Genomic DNA, 15,388 nt, shown 5'->3' with positions numbered 1-15,388 from the left:
TATTAGGACAATCAAAACCAGGAGATTGACATTACTATTGACATTATTACAAATTGACATTAATAGTACAATACTATTAATTAAACTATAGACAATATTAGGATTCTACCAGGGTTTAAAACAATAACTGGCATATAGTGAATCTAAACAGGTGGTAAAAACTTCACTGCAATGACTATGATGAACATAATAATAATGATGCTGGACTTTCTACTGGAGCTAGGTCGATGGGCTGCCTCTTTTCAGAACAGTCCATGTTTCTCCCTTTTGTAAACTCTAACTTTAGCAGTTTCCATCACCTGAGATTCTTTTTTTTCTTCCTCTTTCTTTACTCCATCAAATCTTTCACATCTACCTATCATGGTCAAATCTTTAATAATGCTCCTCTCCCTTTTTTGAACTGTATGAATCTCCACACCAGCCAGCACTTTTCTGGACTTTCCTTTGCATATTTCTCAATTTTACCGTTGACTCCCAAATTTCCAACTAGATTGAGAGGCTGTATTAATTACAGTTCCTCTGCATCTTCCACAGTAAACTTGGTGTGAATTCAAACAAATTTATCTGTTAAGTCAGTTTGAAAGCTGTTACCAAAGAATGAAGCAGGAGGGATGGGAAGTGAAACAAGGATGGCAGGAGATGGAGAGCAATTCAGGCAAGACATAGGCAGAGCCGGAGGGAGTCAGGAACCATTTATAAAGTGTCCAATATACCCTACATAGTGTAATTGTTTCAAGAGAGAAAAGAGGAATGGAGAGAGAAAGGGAAAAGGCACCCAGCAATGTTGTTCTCCAAGGCCTTTTATTTTTCTAGGTTCATTTACTAACTCTTCCTTGATTTGGCAGGTGAGGATTAAATGCTCCCCTCCCAAACAACTATCACATCGCATCGTAGAAAACTGGGTTCTTGTCTGCCTCCCAGCTACCCTGTGAGCTCAGTGAGATTGGCTTTTTCCCTGCTATATTCCCAATAATACATAGGGGGTACTCAATATATGATGGTTGAATGAATAAATGAATGAATGAACAAAGGACTGAGTGACTCAGACCTAGTACTGCATCTCAAGTCTACACTTGCATAACTAGACACAGAATAATGTGCAAATTTTGACAAATTCATTAAAACTCTGGAAGCTTGAGTCCGTCGCGATCGGGTTCCAGTCGTCATTAAGACACTGAGACAGGCCAGAGGAGGCCCCAGAAGCAGCCTCAGAAAAACGGTAGGCGGGCCTTGTATCTACTCCGACCACACCCCCCTTGCTTTCAAATAATTCCGCCCGTGGACCCGCCTCCTCAGGCCTGATTTGCGGCTCTAATTGGTGAGCTCTCTAATCTGTCTGAACATATCGGCGCCTATTGGGTCAACTGCTGAAACCGAGTTGCGCACTTCCCGGCGTTGGAACGCGGAGCGGACGTAGGGTTGTCGCCATTGTGTGAAAGTAAGCTGCAGTCTGTGTGAGGGGCTGTAGGGGTACGTGGTGGGTTTTAAGGGTTGGCTGCGGGAGGCATAGTGGCGTCGGGCTGAGCGGCCGGAGGGATTAGGTCAGACCGGGCTGCGCCCACTCTGAGCGAAACGGGACTGCAGGCCGGGGCTATTGACGCGTTTCTGCTGCGCCTCTTGTGGGCCCGGGCCCTGTTTCTCGTTAATTTTTTTTCCTCCCACCGCCCCCAGATTCTCCCGGCATGGCCGGAGTATTTCCTTACCGAGGGCCGGGTAACCCGGTGCCCGGCCCTCTAGCCCCGCTGCCGGACTACATGTCGGAGGAGAAGCTGCAGGAGAAAGGTGATGAACGCGTGGGGGAGCGGTGCTGCGGGTCTGGAGATGTGGGGACGGGTGTGCTCGTGCATGCGCGGACATCGGGTTTGAACCCTTTCCCCCTGTGTCAAAACACTAGGTGTTAGGGCTTATTAGCCCCTCATTTATTTTTTCACCTAATCAGGTCTTTAAAAGCGTCTGTTTAAAAAAAAGCGTCTGTTTGCAAGTACTGATCCAAACAATGGGAATACAATAGCGATGCAGCAAGAACCCCTGCCCCTATAGGGTTTAAATGAGGAAGATAGACAATAAAAAGTTATAAAAATCTGCTAGAAAGATGTCAGGCAGTCATAAATGTGATGAAGATAAAAAAAGCAGAACGAGATGACGGAAATTGGTAGAGAGTGCTCTTGCTGGGCGCCGGCCCTTATTTTACACATCCAGACAGGAGCTTACCCTAGGGCAAGAGGTGAGGACAATTTGGCTAAGGATGAGCAGTCTTTTAAACTGAGGTGTTTTTGTAGCCCGAAAATGGCAGCAGTTGCAGGCCAAGCGCTATGCGGAAAAGCGGAAGTTTGGATTTGTGGATGCTCAGAAGGAAGACATGCCCCCAGAACATGTTAGGAAGATCATTCGAGACCATGGAGACATGACCAACAGGAAGTTTCGCCATGACAAAAGGGTCTACTTGGGGTAAAGAACACCTTGGAATTATTTTATTTTGAGTTTGGCTCCTTTCCCTTCTCCCTGTCCATAAGTTGCAGTTCTGGCTGGATAGCTGCCGTGACGTTAATCTTGAGACCTTAATCTTCTAGGACAGCTTATCTTGGTGGATATAAGAGAAGGGAGGAAACCACTAGGATCCTGTGATAATGTCCAGATTTTCCAGTTATGTTCTTTATTGTCCTTATTTTACTTCCTAATCTGAGACTGGAACTTTAATTTGTGCTGTTGGTACTATAAGATGTCCCTGTCTTTGAACGGGTTGAAGCCCAGAGCAAGACACGTGTGCATTCTTCTTGCCTGTAATTCCTCAGTGACCAGAAGTCTCAGGTTTGGGAGTAGTTAACTCCTGAGGTCTCTTCTAGTCTCTTGTTTTCCTGTGGCCTCAAGCCTTAGCAAATCCCTTTTCCATTTGTACACAAAAATGTTAGCCACTTAATGAACTGGTCTAAGACACCCATGGAATTTTTTTTTTATTTCAAAACTATTTCTTGAGGACTGTGCTAGGTGCTAAGTATATAGCAGTGAATAAGAGAAGTGGCTGTGTATATAGTGTAGTGGCATGACAGACATGAGACAAATGCTTACAATAAAGTATGGTGAATGTTGTTTTATTTATGGGAAAATACAGAGAGAGTAGAATGTGAGACAGCTTAAAAGCTGTCTTTAGAGGGACAGCTGTTGATTTAAAGGGACTGAAACCTAGTATTATGGCACTATGAAGTTGAGAAGAGTGGCACATTTGGAGATGGGGAAGCAGCGTTCCTGGTCATGGAGAGCCTGTGTGCTGAGTTTATGAGTTTGGACTGTAAGGCAGGATTTTTTTGTGGAATGCGATACTGTGTTACCATGTGGCTTCTCTGCAAGAGTCAAGTAGCAGAATACCTTGTGATTCCTAATCATATCTCTTTCCAATGTTGCAGTGCCCTAAAGTATATGCCCCATGCAGTCCTCAAACTCCTGGAGAACATGCCTATGCCTTGGGAGCAGATTCGGGATGTACCTGTGCTGTACCACATCACCGGAGCTATTTCCTTTGTCAATGAGATTCCCTGGGTCATTGAGCCTGTCTACATCTCTCAGTGGGGGTGAGAAGGGCTGGAATATGGTATGTGGTGGTGGTGGTTGGAAGGCAGTGGGCGCAAACTGTTGTGTGACATTGTTGGCTTCCAGATCAATGTGGATTATGATGCGGCGAGAAAAAAGAGATAGGAGGCATTTCAAGAGGATGCGTTTCCCCCCTTTTGATGATGAGGAGCCGCCTTTGGACTATGCTGATAACATCCTAGATGTTGAGCCACTGGAGGCCATTCAGCTAGAGCTGGACCCTGAGGAGGATGCTCCTGTGTTGGACTGGTTCTATGACCACCAGCCATTGAGGGACAGCAGAAAGTGAGTGTGGTCGGAGTTACCACTCCTGTGAGAATTGGAAATCTAGGGGTCCTGGAAGAGCAGTTGGTAGTGTGGCTTAGCTAGCTGTTAGACCTACCTGACACGGACCTCACTTTTTCCTAGGTATGTGAATGGCTCCACTTACCAGCGCTGGCAGTTCACATTGCCCATGATGTCCACACTCTACCGCCTAGCCAATCAGCTCCTGACAGACTTGGTGGATGACAACTACTTCTATCTGTTTGATCTGAAGGCCTTCTTTACTTCTAAGGCGCTCAATATGGCCATTCCTGGAGGCCCCAAATTTGAACCTCTTGTTCGAGATATCAACCTACAGTAAGTTGGAGAGCGTAGGGATTTAGGCACCTTGAGTTAAATAAAATCAAATCTTGATCCTTAAGATCCCATTGTAGCTTCCAAACTCTCCAACTAGTCTACTCATCCTTGTTTTTGTACTCTAGAGATGAAGACTGGAATGAATTCAATGATATTAACAAGATCATCATTCGGCAGCCTATCCGCACTGAATACAAGATTGCTTTTCCTTACTTGTATAACAACCTTCCACACCACGTGCACCTTACCTGGTGAGAGCTGGAACACAGCTGGGGGAAAGGAGAAGGCTGGTGTTTAGGTTGGGCCAGGGCAGGAGACCCCTGGCTGACTTTTCTTTCATTTTAGGTACCACACTCCTAATGTTGTATTCATCAAAACTGAGGATCCTGATTTGCCAGCTTTCTACTTTGATCCTTTGATCAACCCAATTTCCCATAGGCACTCTGTCAAGGTGAGAGGAAGGGACATTTGACTTTAGCTATTCCAAGAGAGATTTCCTGACCATGGCTGAGGTGTTACTAGATAAAAATTCATCAAGAGGGAGATATGTTTTCCGTCCTCTTAAGTGGTTCCCCTTGAGTTGTAAGCTAATTTGAGAATTTGGGACTTGGCTCAAATCAAGTTATTGGTTTCTGTGATCATCCATCTGGGCTTTATTGTTACTCCTCTGGGTTGGACAGTCGATCTCTGTCTGTCTATCTCTCCCTCCCTCTCTCCCTCTCTCCCTTCCTTTCTTTTTTCCCTTTCACTCTCTCCCTCTCTATATATATAGTTTATTCTGGTTTTCCATTGTGGTTTTTTTTTTCCTTAAATCATTTTATCGAAGTACAATTCACATACCATACAATTCACCTGTTTAAAATATACAATTCAGCATTTTTTAGTTCACTTGTAGAGTTGCGCAGCCATCAACACAGGCCATTTTAGAACATTTTCATCTTCCCCTAAAGAAACCCTATACCAATTAACAGTCACTCTCCATTTCCACTGAACCTCCCTTGCCTAGGCAACTGTTAATCTACTTGCTGTTTCTATGGATTTGCCTATTCTGGACATTTCACATAATGGAATTATACAGTATGTAGTCTTTTGTGACTAGCTTCTTATAGAAAGAATAATGTATATTTTTAAGTGTTTATCCCTGTTAATCAATGTTCCATTGTGTTCTTAACATGAACAGATGTGCTCCCTAAGTCCAGTTTTTGGAGCTTGGGCAGGAGATGATTGAAGTATTTATTTCTTATTGGGGCTCCTTGGGTAGGCCTTTGGTGATGAGCCAGTTGGGGAGTGAGGAGTAATGCTTGCTTTCCTAGTTGGCCCTTGCTTGTTCTCTGCTCTCTTAGCCCCCTTTGCCCTGGTCCTTTAGGGCTTCTCATGTCAGGCGGCCTAGTTTCCGTGGTAGATGTAGCTATTCTTGGCCCCAGAGAGTTTCCCTCTCATCTGATGTCTCTGCCCAATTCAGTAAGAGCTGAAACCTTGGGGGTTCTTCTTTCAGAGCCAGGAACCATTGCCAGATGATGATGAAGAGTTTGAGCTCCCAGAGTTTGTGGAGCCCTTCCTGAAGGACACACCCCTTTACACAGATAATACAGCAAATGGCATTGCCCTGCTGTGGGCCCCACGGCCCTTCAACTTACGCTCTGGTCGCACCCGCCGGGCCCTGGACATCCCCCTTGTCAAGAACTGGTAAGGCTTTTACTGGGGGGAATGGTAGTGGATGTCTAGGAGAAAAGACTCCAATTGAGTGGGCAGTCTTTATCAGAGCAGCTGGAAGGAGACACAGGCTAAGCCATCGTGGGTTTGTTTTCCCAGGTATCGGGAGCACTGTCCTGCTGGACAGCCTGTGAAAGTGAGGGTCTCCTACCAGAAGCTGCTTAAGTACTATGTGCTTAATGCCCTGAAGCACCGGCCCCCTAAAGCCCAAAAGAAGAGGTAAGGTGCCTTAGGGCCCCTGCTCAGACTTCTTTTGTTCCCAAGATAATCAGCAGGCTGACTCTCACTGTCCTCATTCTCACCCCAGGTATCTGTTCCGCTCCTTCAAAGCCACCAAATTCTTTCAGTCCACAAAGCTGGACTGGGTGGAGGTGGGATTACAGGTTTGCCGCCAGGGCTACAACATGCTTAACCTTCTCATTCACCGTAAAAACCTCAACTATCTGCACCTGGATTATAACTTCAACCTCAAGCCTGTCAAGACACTTACCACCAAGGTGCCTGCATTGGATCTTAAGGGTCTCTTGGGCTTGAGGGATGGACTGGTTTTGCTCTGGCTCCCAGAGAAGGCACACATTCAATCAGGACCGTTGCTCATTAATATTTTTTTCTGTTCTTGGCATCTTCTCCAGGAAAGAAAGAAATCTCGTTTTGGGAATGCTTTCCATCTGTGTCGAGAAGTTCTGCGTTTAACGAAGCTGGTGGTGGACAGTCATGTGCAGTACCGATTAGGCAATGTGGATGCCTTCCAGGTAAGGCTAGGTAGCCGCAATCTCTGCCCCAGGTGGGGAAGCTGGGTGAAGCCTGGATGATTGTGGAGCTGGATCTAGCTTAAAGCCTAATGAGGCATTTGTGTTGCAGCTGGCAGATGGATTGCAATATATCTTTGCCCATGTGGGGCAGCTGACAGGCATGTACCGGTACAAATACAAGCTAATGCGGCAGATTCGCATGTGCAAGGACCTGAAGCATCTCATCTATTACCGCTTCAACACGGTAGGACCCTGCCCATACACTCACTCTCTCAGATCCATTTTAATTTTTACATCTAGTTAGAGCTCTTTCCAGGGACCTATTTGGAGAGAGGCTCTAAGTGTGTCATTATTGCTCTCGTCTTGTGAATCTCACCACTTCCCACAAAACCCACCTTTGGATCTAAATAGAGAATCTCAGTTATTGGTTTCTGCCTTAAAATTTCTCATTTACCCTATTTTAGATGTTAAGATCCCAGAGTTCCTTTTTTTTCCCTTCACTGCCGTACATGTGTTCCTCCTTTCCTATCTCTGCCCAGTTTTCTATTGTCTAAACGAATTGCTAACTTGTATTCTTGACTTCTACTTGGGATCATAGGGCCCTGTAGGGAAGGGCCCTGGCTGTGGCTTCTGGGCTGCTGGCTGGAGAGTATGGCTGTTTTTCATGCGTGGCATCACCCCTTTGCTGGAGCGATGGCTGGGCAACCTCTTGGCCCGGCAGTTTGAAGGTGAGTTGTTTTCTCTGTGTCCAACTTCTATTATCTTTTCAAGGGTAGACCATGTGTGTGCTTCTTCTGTCCCCTGCCCTTATTTGAGACCGAGATGCTGGATTGTCTCCAAATCCATTCTCTAATGGGTGTAATCTAGTATTCCATTTCTTTTTTGTTGTAACTGTGGTCAGTGAGGGGAGCATGAAGGTAGAGCCTCTTATTAACAGCAATAGATCTTGCTTTTAATCACTTTCACTTCTAGGCCGACACTCGAAGGGGGTGGCGAAGACCGTAACAAAGCAACGAGTAGAGTCACATTTTGACCTTGAGCTTCGAGCAGCTGTGATGCATGACATTCTGGACATGATGCCTGAGGGGATCAAACAGAACAAGGCCCGGACAATCTTGCAGCACCTCAGTGAAGCCTGGCGCTGCTGGAAGGCCAACATTCCCTGGAAGGCGAGTGTCTCCCCAAATAGGGAGGCATGGATATCATCTTCCTGGGGTTAGGATTACCACTCCCAGATGTCCTTAGGGGGTCTTGTGGCTCCCGTCACTTTCTCATTGTGCCTTTTGCACTTCAGGTCCCTGGGCTGCCAACGCCCATAGAGAATATGATCCTTCGATATGTAAAGGCCAAGGCTGACTGGTGGACCAACACTGCCCACTACAACCGAGAACGGATCCGCCGTGGGGCCACTGTGGACAAGACTGTTTGCAAAAAGAACCTGGGCCGCCTCACCCGGCTCTACTTGAAGGCAGAACAGGAGCGGCAGCACAACTACCTGAAGGTTGGGCACAGTAGGCTGGAATAGTTGTGGGGGTTGGGCAGGGAGTAGACTGCAGAGTTGAGGCCATGCCTTCTGCTGGAGGGATTGGCTACAGTGGAGGGCTAATTATTATGTCTGCCTTGTAGGATGGGCCTTACATCACAGCAGAGGAAGCGGTGGCAGTGTATACCACCACTGTGCATTGGTTGGAAAGCCGTAGGTTCTCACCCATTCCATTCCCCCCGCTCTCCTACAAGCATGACACCAAGTTGCTTATCTTGGCCTTGGAGCGGCTCAAGGAAGCTTACAGGTGAGGAGTGGAATAGATAAGTTCCTATGAGAAGGTGACAAGAAAATGGCCTCATCGTCAGAATCCAAAGAAAGGTTTAGCCTCAGTCCTTTCTGGGTTTGGCTTCCTCTTGGTTTTCTTACTCACTTTTCCTTTTACCTTGTCAGTGTGAAGTCTCGGTTAAACCAGTCCCAGAGAGAGGAGCTAGGCCTGATTGAGCAAGCCTATGACAACCCCCACGAGGCATTGTCCCGCATCAAGCGTCACCTCCTCACACAGAGAGCCTTTAAAGAAGTGAGTGAGATGCCCCCCATGTTTTCTTTTCGCTCTACTATTCATTCATGGAATCCATGGTCGCCTCAGGTGATTGGTGGATTGATATGAGCCATCTTCCCTGTCCCACAGGTAGGCATTGAGTTCATGGATCTCTACAGCCACCTGGTGCCAGTGTATGATGTGGAGCCACTAGAGAAGATAACTGATGCCTACTTGGACCAGTACCTGTGGTATGAAGCTGACAAGCGACGCCTTTTCCCACCCTGGATCAAGCCTGCTGACACAGAACCACCTCCTCTGCTTGTTTATAAGTGGTGCCAAGGTAAAACTTCAGGGATCATCCCTGAGAAAGGGAGGTGAATTGAGTTCTACATCAGAATTCTCCTTTGGGCAGCATAAGTCATTTATCTCTTACTGCTTGGTACTAAGGAAATAGTGTTGATCTTAAACTGAGCAAAGCTGACACTCCTAGTATTCCAGATGAACGAACACAACAGTAGTATGATTGGGTTATGGAATATGATAGCTACTGTAGACGGTAGTCCGGAAAAGGAATTTCTAACCTGCTGGAGTCCTGTCTTGCTTATTCCTCAGGCATCAATAACCTGCAGGACGTGTGGGAGACAAGTGAGGGTGAATGCAATGTTATGCTGGAGTCACGTTTTGAGAAGATGTATGAAAAGATCGACTTGACCCTGCTTAATAGGCTGCTGCGACTCATTGTAGACCATAACATAGCTGACTACATGACAGCCAAGAACAATGTTGTCATCAACTATAAGGTATGTCTTGGGAGTAAGGTAGCAAGGAATTGGGAGAGAGAGTCTGGCTCCTGAGTTAGAATCTGCTGAGGGGAGGACAAAAGAGAATGGGCCCTGGAGAAGCCTGAGACTTGGTCATGGGTTAAGAGTTGGTTAGGTGTTATGTCTGTCTTTCTAGGACATGAACCATACAAATTCATATGGGATCATCAGAGGCCTGCAGTTTGCCTCATTCATCGTGCAATACTATGGCCTGGTGATGGATTTGCTTGTGTTGGGATTACACCGAGCCAGTGAGATGGCTGGGCCGCCTCAGATGCCAAATGACTTTCTCAGTTTCCAGGACATAGCCACCGAAGCTGCCCACCCCATTCGTCTCTTCTGCAGATACATTGATCGCATCCATATTTTCTTCAGGTGAGGGACGGCCTGGATTCTTATCCTGGAAGGGCACTGAGGCATATGCCCAGCCTCTAGAAGCGGCTTTTGTACCTTAGTTGACTCTGCTATGTTGGAGCACTAAAATAGAATGAAGTTCTTTGAGTAGGGTAGGGGTCGGAGGTGGGCTCCATCCGTCTCACGCACCTTGCCTGGTATAGGTTCACAGCAGATGAGGCTCGAGACCTGATCCAGCGTTACCTGACAGAGCACCCTGACCCCAACAATGAAAACATCGTTGGCTATAATAACAAGAAATGCTGGCCCAGAGATGCCCGCATGCGCCTCATGAAGCATGATGTCAACTTGTGAGTCTAAGTGGGGGCTGTGGGAACTGGAAGGACATCAGCCTGAGGGAGTCAGAAAATTAGAGGGAATTTATGAGGTTGTGTCCTGGGTAGGAGTGTACTGTTGGCATATCATTAGTCTGATCTTTGAGGTACGTTCCTTCCAGGATACCTATGTGATCGTATGTTCTCTGGGCAGGGGTCGGGCAGTGTTCTGGGACATCAAGAACCGTCTGCCAAGGTCAGTGACTACAGTTCAGTGGGAGAACAGCTTCGTGTCTGTGTACAGTAAGGACAACCCTAATCTGCTGTTCAACATGTGTGGCTTTGAGTGTCGTATCTTGCCTAAATGCCGCACCAGCTATGAGGAGTTCACCCACAAGGATGGAGTCTGGAACCTACAGAATGAGGTACAGCCTGGGAAGTGGGCCAGGAGTAGCACTGCTAACCCTGTACCTCCGGGATAAATGGGGGTGAGGATTTTTGGTACAGCTTTTCATTATCAGTCAGCTGGGCCTCGTTGGGTGGGCAGAGCTCGGTGGTGGGCAGAGTTAGTCTTTGCTCCTGTGGAAGTACCAGAGACAAGTTGACCTTAACCTTGTTTAGGTTACTAAGGAACGGACAGCCCAGTGTTTTCTGCGTGTGGATGATGAGTCAATGCAGCGTTTCCATAACCGCGTGCGTCAAATTCTGATGGCCTCTGGTTCCACCACCTTCACCAAGGTATAGCACACAGTCAGCCCCAGCTTTCCTCATGTCCTCTGCCCATCTCACATCTCTTTCAACTCATCCCCTGGTTTGCTCTCCTTTCTTCCCAGCATTGTCCACCATATCAGTCTTCATGCTTTGTTTTATAGCAGCTTCGAGTGTCGAATCTACTCAGTTATTTTCTGAGAGTTCTCTGTAGGACTTTTGCAGCCTACTTTTGTGTAGTTGATGACTCTAAATTAAGGCAAGAATAGAAGTTGGATTTTTTTAATCTTAGAAATTTATTTATTTGAGGTCTGATTAACATATAACATTATATTAGTTTCAGGTATGCAGTGTATTGATTTGAAATATATAATGTAACATGATCAACAGTAAGTCCAGTTAGCTGGATTTTTTAATTTGAACAAAAAATCACTGTTTTTGCATCTTCCCAAGGGCTAGTTATCCAAGTCTTATAGTTCATCTTTTAACCACTAACTTAGTGTGCATGTTATCTCAGTGTTTATTTCCCTTTCAGTTGCTTCCAGAGGCCCAGTTCAAGGCACTGGAATTGAAAAAGAATAATCTGAAGATTTCTTAACTGTATGCTTAAGTTTTTGCAAGGTTCAAAAAGTCATCTTGCTCATTCCACTGTCTTCCCATGCCATTATAATGGAGTATATGAATATCTTGACTGATGCTCTCAAGAGCATATAATGACAAAAAGAGGAAAACGCTAGGTTCTTATTTGGCTATGCTACAAAGTCATTGTCCGTTTTCAAACTGTGATGATGAGGTAGGATCATACTTGTGAATTTGAAATCATTGATGGTCACAGAGCTGGAAAAATTGTGAACTTCACAGGCAAGTTAAACAAGTATGGCCAATCAGCCCCAGATTTGATGAGCAACTCAAATATCTAGAAAAACGGCAGAATAATCTCTACTCAACCCATCAGTTTGGTTTCTTTGTGCTGACAGCTTAAGCTAGCATTATGGTCCATGAAGAAGCAAGACAAAAAACACACAGGAGGGAAAATCTTGGGATTCTTTTTCTAGGAATGTAATATATATCTAGAAATAAAGTGGATTAAAAGTCACCTCATCCTGGTTTCCCTTAGAATAACTTTTAGCTGTAGCCTTTTTCATTCTGCTCTTCATTTCCCTTCAAATACGTAGCACATAATGCTTTAAATATTTTTAGTGATGCTTCCTTTGAAGATATATTTTCTTACTATTTCTTACCTAAAATTCCTTATGATAAATTTTTTTGAAATATAGCACAAAGAAAGTTTGTTTTTTTAGGTTGGATTATTCCCTCTGAGGGTTAGATAACAGGAATTATTTATCTTACTCATTTTGTTGGTGTTTGTTGATAACTACTGCACACACTACATGCAAGGTTGAATCTCTGCCTTCATTGAAGTGGATTACCTAGTTGGAGACACAGATGCATGACACAGATGCATCTGTGTCAGCATCACAGTCAGCATCTCTATTATAGGATGTGTTTATAGAGCTATTGTATTATTTGGGAATCTGTAAGAACACTCAAGTTAATGACCAGTCTATTTAGGAAAAAGGAAAGTCTTCCTGAAAAAAGTAACATGGGATGAGGCAGTGAGGGACGGTAATCTTTGAGCTAGAAGTATGGAGAGGTAACTAGCATAATGTGTGTGGTGCTATAAAAAGTTGAGAGTTTACTAGAGTGAAATTGTGGAGTTGGGACTGTTAGCAGACGGAGGCTGGATAAGCAAGAGCCAGATCTTGGAGGGCATTGCATACTTTGTTAAGAGTCTTGTAAGAGGTTTTTAAACATGGGAATGACTTTTTGAGATTTCTGTGTTAGGTGGTTTGCTTTTGCAGCTGTGGGGAAGATGAGTTTAGAGGAATAGAATATGAAATCAGGTTTGGGGACTATTGCTGAAGTCCAGATAAAAATGAGAGCAGGGAAAGTAGAGGTGAGAGGAGAACAGATTTGATAAGCAGGTAAAATCGGTAGAGCTTCTTTTTGGTGGGATGCCAGAGGGAAAGGAAGAGGTCAAAATAACATTCAGTTTTTGGCATGGGTGACTAGGTGGATATTGGTGCCACCAGCTGGAAGACTAAAGATGAGCAGGTTAGGGAGAAAATAAATGAGTTTAGTTGAGGATGTGTAACAAGTTTGAGGTTACTGAGAACATCCAGATGGAGGTGTCCAGCAGATATTTATCATATTTCTTTAATTCCAAGATAAATATATACATACATGTGTATGTGTATTTTTCCTCTTAGGGGTGCCTTTTAAATTGACGGTCTCTTAGAGTTGATGAAAATAACTATGAGTTTGAAGCTCCAGGGAGAGAAATCAGGTAAGAAAGTAAGAGCAGTCAGGAGTAACTTAAAGGTTTCCTGTAGGATTTCCAAGTGAAGATACTTTGCAGTCTGAAGATTGGAGAAGATGTCTGGGTCAAAGATGTAGATTTAGGAGTCTGTCAGCACAAAGAAGATAGTTGAAAGCTCAAGAGTGAACAAGATTACCCAGGGAAAGTATAAAGAGTGAGAAGAGCAGAGGGACGAGTTTGGAATCGTTGGGAACACTGAGTAGCAGTGTGGCCAGACTGGGAGAGTGTGGGGTCATGGGAGCCAAGGCTGTCAAGAATGGGGTGGCCACTTAACAGTTGCAGTTGCTTAAGAGTGCTTCAGTTAGATAAAGTCTGAAAAATATCCATTGAATTTGGCAGCCAGGACGTCATTGGTGACCTTAGCAAGAGCCATGTCAGAAATAGTTGGGATAGAAGCCAGATTGCAATGGGTGAGGCTTTATGGGAAGTGAGGGAGTGGAGACAGTAGTGTGGGTTTGTCAGAGCTGGAGTAAGAGGAGGAAGGACATTAGATGCCACCTAGAGGAAGATATAAGTCAAGGCAGGTATTTTTAAAGCGTTACTTGGGTGTGTTTTCAGTAACCCATTTCCTGTATGCCAGTGGCGCTTGCAGCTGCAGCATTTACCCTGAGATAACTCGCAGATTACAGTCCTAACCTTACCCCAAATTTTGCCACGAAATATCTCATTATTTTTGCATAGGTCTAGTATATCCCTAGCCTTTGGAAACAAATGACATCACTTTATAGCATTCTGTTTTTAGTAATAGTATTTCCATTTACAGAATATAGTCATTCTTAATTGCTGAAAATATCAAATGCTAGAAAATGTATCATTCCTATTTGTGATGGTAACATTCTGGAATAGTTGTTAGCTGAAGATTCATTTGATGAATCTGATTTATGTATACATTTCTGTTACATTAGGATTAGAAACAAGTTCTGTTTAGAAATAACTCCAAGAACAGTTTTTATTTTCACGTTGAAAACCAGTCAGATTTTCTTCAGCCTCAAAGAGCGAGTTTATGTAAAATTAAATTAACGCTGGCAGCAAGCTGCACTTTTTTTTTCCAAACGGGAAATGAGTTAAGGAGCCAGTGGTTCAGAATGCAACAGAGAAGTGTGATGAGTGATGGAACAGTGTTCCAGAGGAATCGAATAGGGTTAGTGTAAAGGGCAAGCATAGGGAAACATCCTCTGAACCTAACAGAAAAGTTGTCTGGATAAAGTGAATATAGATAAGTTTAGTGGGAATTATAACAAATTTTGAAAATTTCATCATTGCCTGGGCTGGAGTCTGGGCCATGGGATGCTGGACTTAAGCTCAGTGGTGAGAATATGATAGGATTGTTGAAGAAACTACACCGAGGGTCCAGGTGGATTTCGGAAAAATGAAGACATCTGTAAGGTTGTGTGAGTTCTTCCCAGAGACACTTAGCTACTGTGATGGGATGGAGTAAGCTCATAGATTATAGTGGTGATTTAAGTTTGGAGTTTTGCCAGAGGGTTGTTGTGGAGTGGTAAGGGATTGGATATGGGGGAATCAGGGTGCTGTCCATTATTGGAATCCTGGTTTATGGGAGGGGTAAGAAGGAAGAGACCAGTGGTCTTAGGAAAAAAAAGTAGAGCCTGAGTAATTGAGGAATGTCAGAGGTTAGAGAAAGGTTTACTATATTGGTTAGAAGCACAAGTTTAGAGTCAAATTGAGTTCAGATCACAGCTCTATTGCATTACTAGTTGGAATTCTGAGAAAGTCACCCACTTTGGACCTCAGTTCCCCATGTATGGAGATGCTGATCATTACCTAGCTCAAAGGGCTTTTGTGAGAAATAATGCATATAGTAAGCTATATTACATGGTAAATTGCTTACTGTTTGCTCTCATTAATCAGAGGGATCACAGATTATGATCAGATAGAATATTGGGATTTGTTTCCTGTGGTGTGTTAAGGTGTAAGCAGGTTTTGCAATAAAATTTCTTGGTCTTCCAGAGCTGATAATAGAAGGGAAATATCCAGTAGTCCTAGAGGTGGCTGGACTTTATGGTCCTATTCCTGTCCTATAAAATTTTCCTTACCCCTTGGACACTTATAATTATTGCTGCCACTACCACTTTAGGTGCTCCCACCATTCCTG

At 44.4% G+C, this 15,388-nt stretch overlaps 1 protein-coding gene and 1 pseudogene across 2 annotated transcripts in view; both read left to right on the top strand.

Moving 5' to 3' along the window:
- The first annotated feature begins 1,318 nt into the window (after nt 1-1,318).
- The window catches only part of PRPF8 (pre-mRNA processing factor 8), a 28,433-nt gene continuing 14,363 nt past the window's right edge, over nt 1,319-15,388 (top strand). Inside the window, exons 1-24 of one of the 2 annotated variants that reach the window (XM_006925065.3) lie at nt 1,319-1,438; nt 1,672-1,782; nt 2,280-2,448; nt 3,402-3,566; nt 3,652-3,870; nt 3,994-4,206; nt 4,332-4,457; nt 4,552-4,657; nt 5,702-5,892; nt 6,019-6,138; nt 6,227-6,416; nt 6,552-6,671; nt 6,781-6,915; nt 7,270-7,399; nt 7,644-7,840; nt 7,966-8,172; nt 8,298-8,461; nt 8,608-8,734; nt 8,846-9,038; nt 9,311-9,498; nt 9,656-9,894; nt 10,077-10,223; nt 10,402-10,612; nt 10,809-10,925. In XM_006925065.3, coding sequence (XP_006925127.1) covers nt 1,683-1,782; nt 2,280-2,448; nt 3,402-3,566; nt 3,652-3,870; nt 3,994-4,206; nt 4,332-4,457; nt 4,552-4,657; nt 5,702-5,892; nt 6,019-6,138; nt 6,227-6,416; nt 6,552-6,671; nt 6,781-6,915; nt 7,270-7,399; nt 7,644-7,840; nt 7,966-8,172; nt 8,298-8,461; nt 8,608-8,734; nt 8,846-9,038; nt 9,311-9,498; nt 9,656-9,894; nt 10,077-10,223; nt 10,402-10,612; nt 10,809-10,925 — 3,774 coding nt within the window. In that variant the 5' untranslated portion in view covers nt 1,319-1,438; nt 1,672-1,682. Of the gene's footprint in view, nt 1,471-1,671; nt 1,783-2,279; nt 2,449-3,401; nt 3,567-3,651; nt 3,871-3,993; nt 4,207-4,331; nt 4,458-4,551; nt 4,658-5,701; nt 5,893-6,018; nt 6,139-6,226; nt 6,417-6,551; nt 6,672-6,780; nt 6,916-7,269; nt 7,400-7,643; nt 7,841-7,965; nt 8,173-8,297; nt 8,462-8,607; nt 8,735-8,845; nt 9,039-9,310; nt 9,499-9,655; nt 9,895-10,076; nt 10,224-10,401; nt 10,613-10,808; nt 10,926-15,388 lie in introns of both variants that reach the window. The other variant, XM_006925066.3, reaches the window with a different exon arrangement.
- Nucleotides 10,934-15,379, top strand: LOC112473119 (annotated as a pseudogene).

The sequence above is a fragment of the Pteropus alecto genome, unplaced genomic scaffold (genome assembly GCF_000325575.1).
Source record: "Pteropus alecto unplaced genomic scaffold, ASM32557v1 scaffold98, whole genome shotgun sequence".
NCBI classification, from domain to species: Eukaryota; Metazoa; Chordata; class Mammalia; order Chiroptera; family Pteropodidae; genus Pteropus; species Pteropus alecto.
Note: the sequence above shows the minus strand (reverse complement) of the source record. Positions and strands in the feature narration are given on the sequence as shown.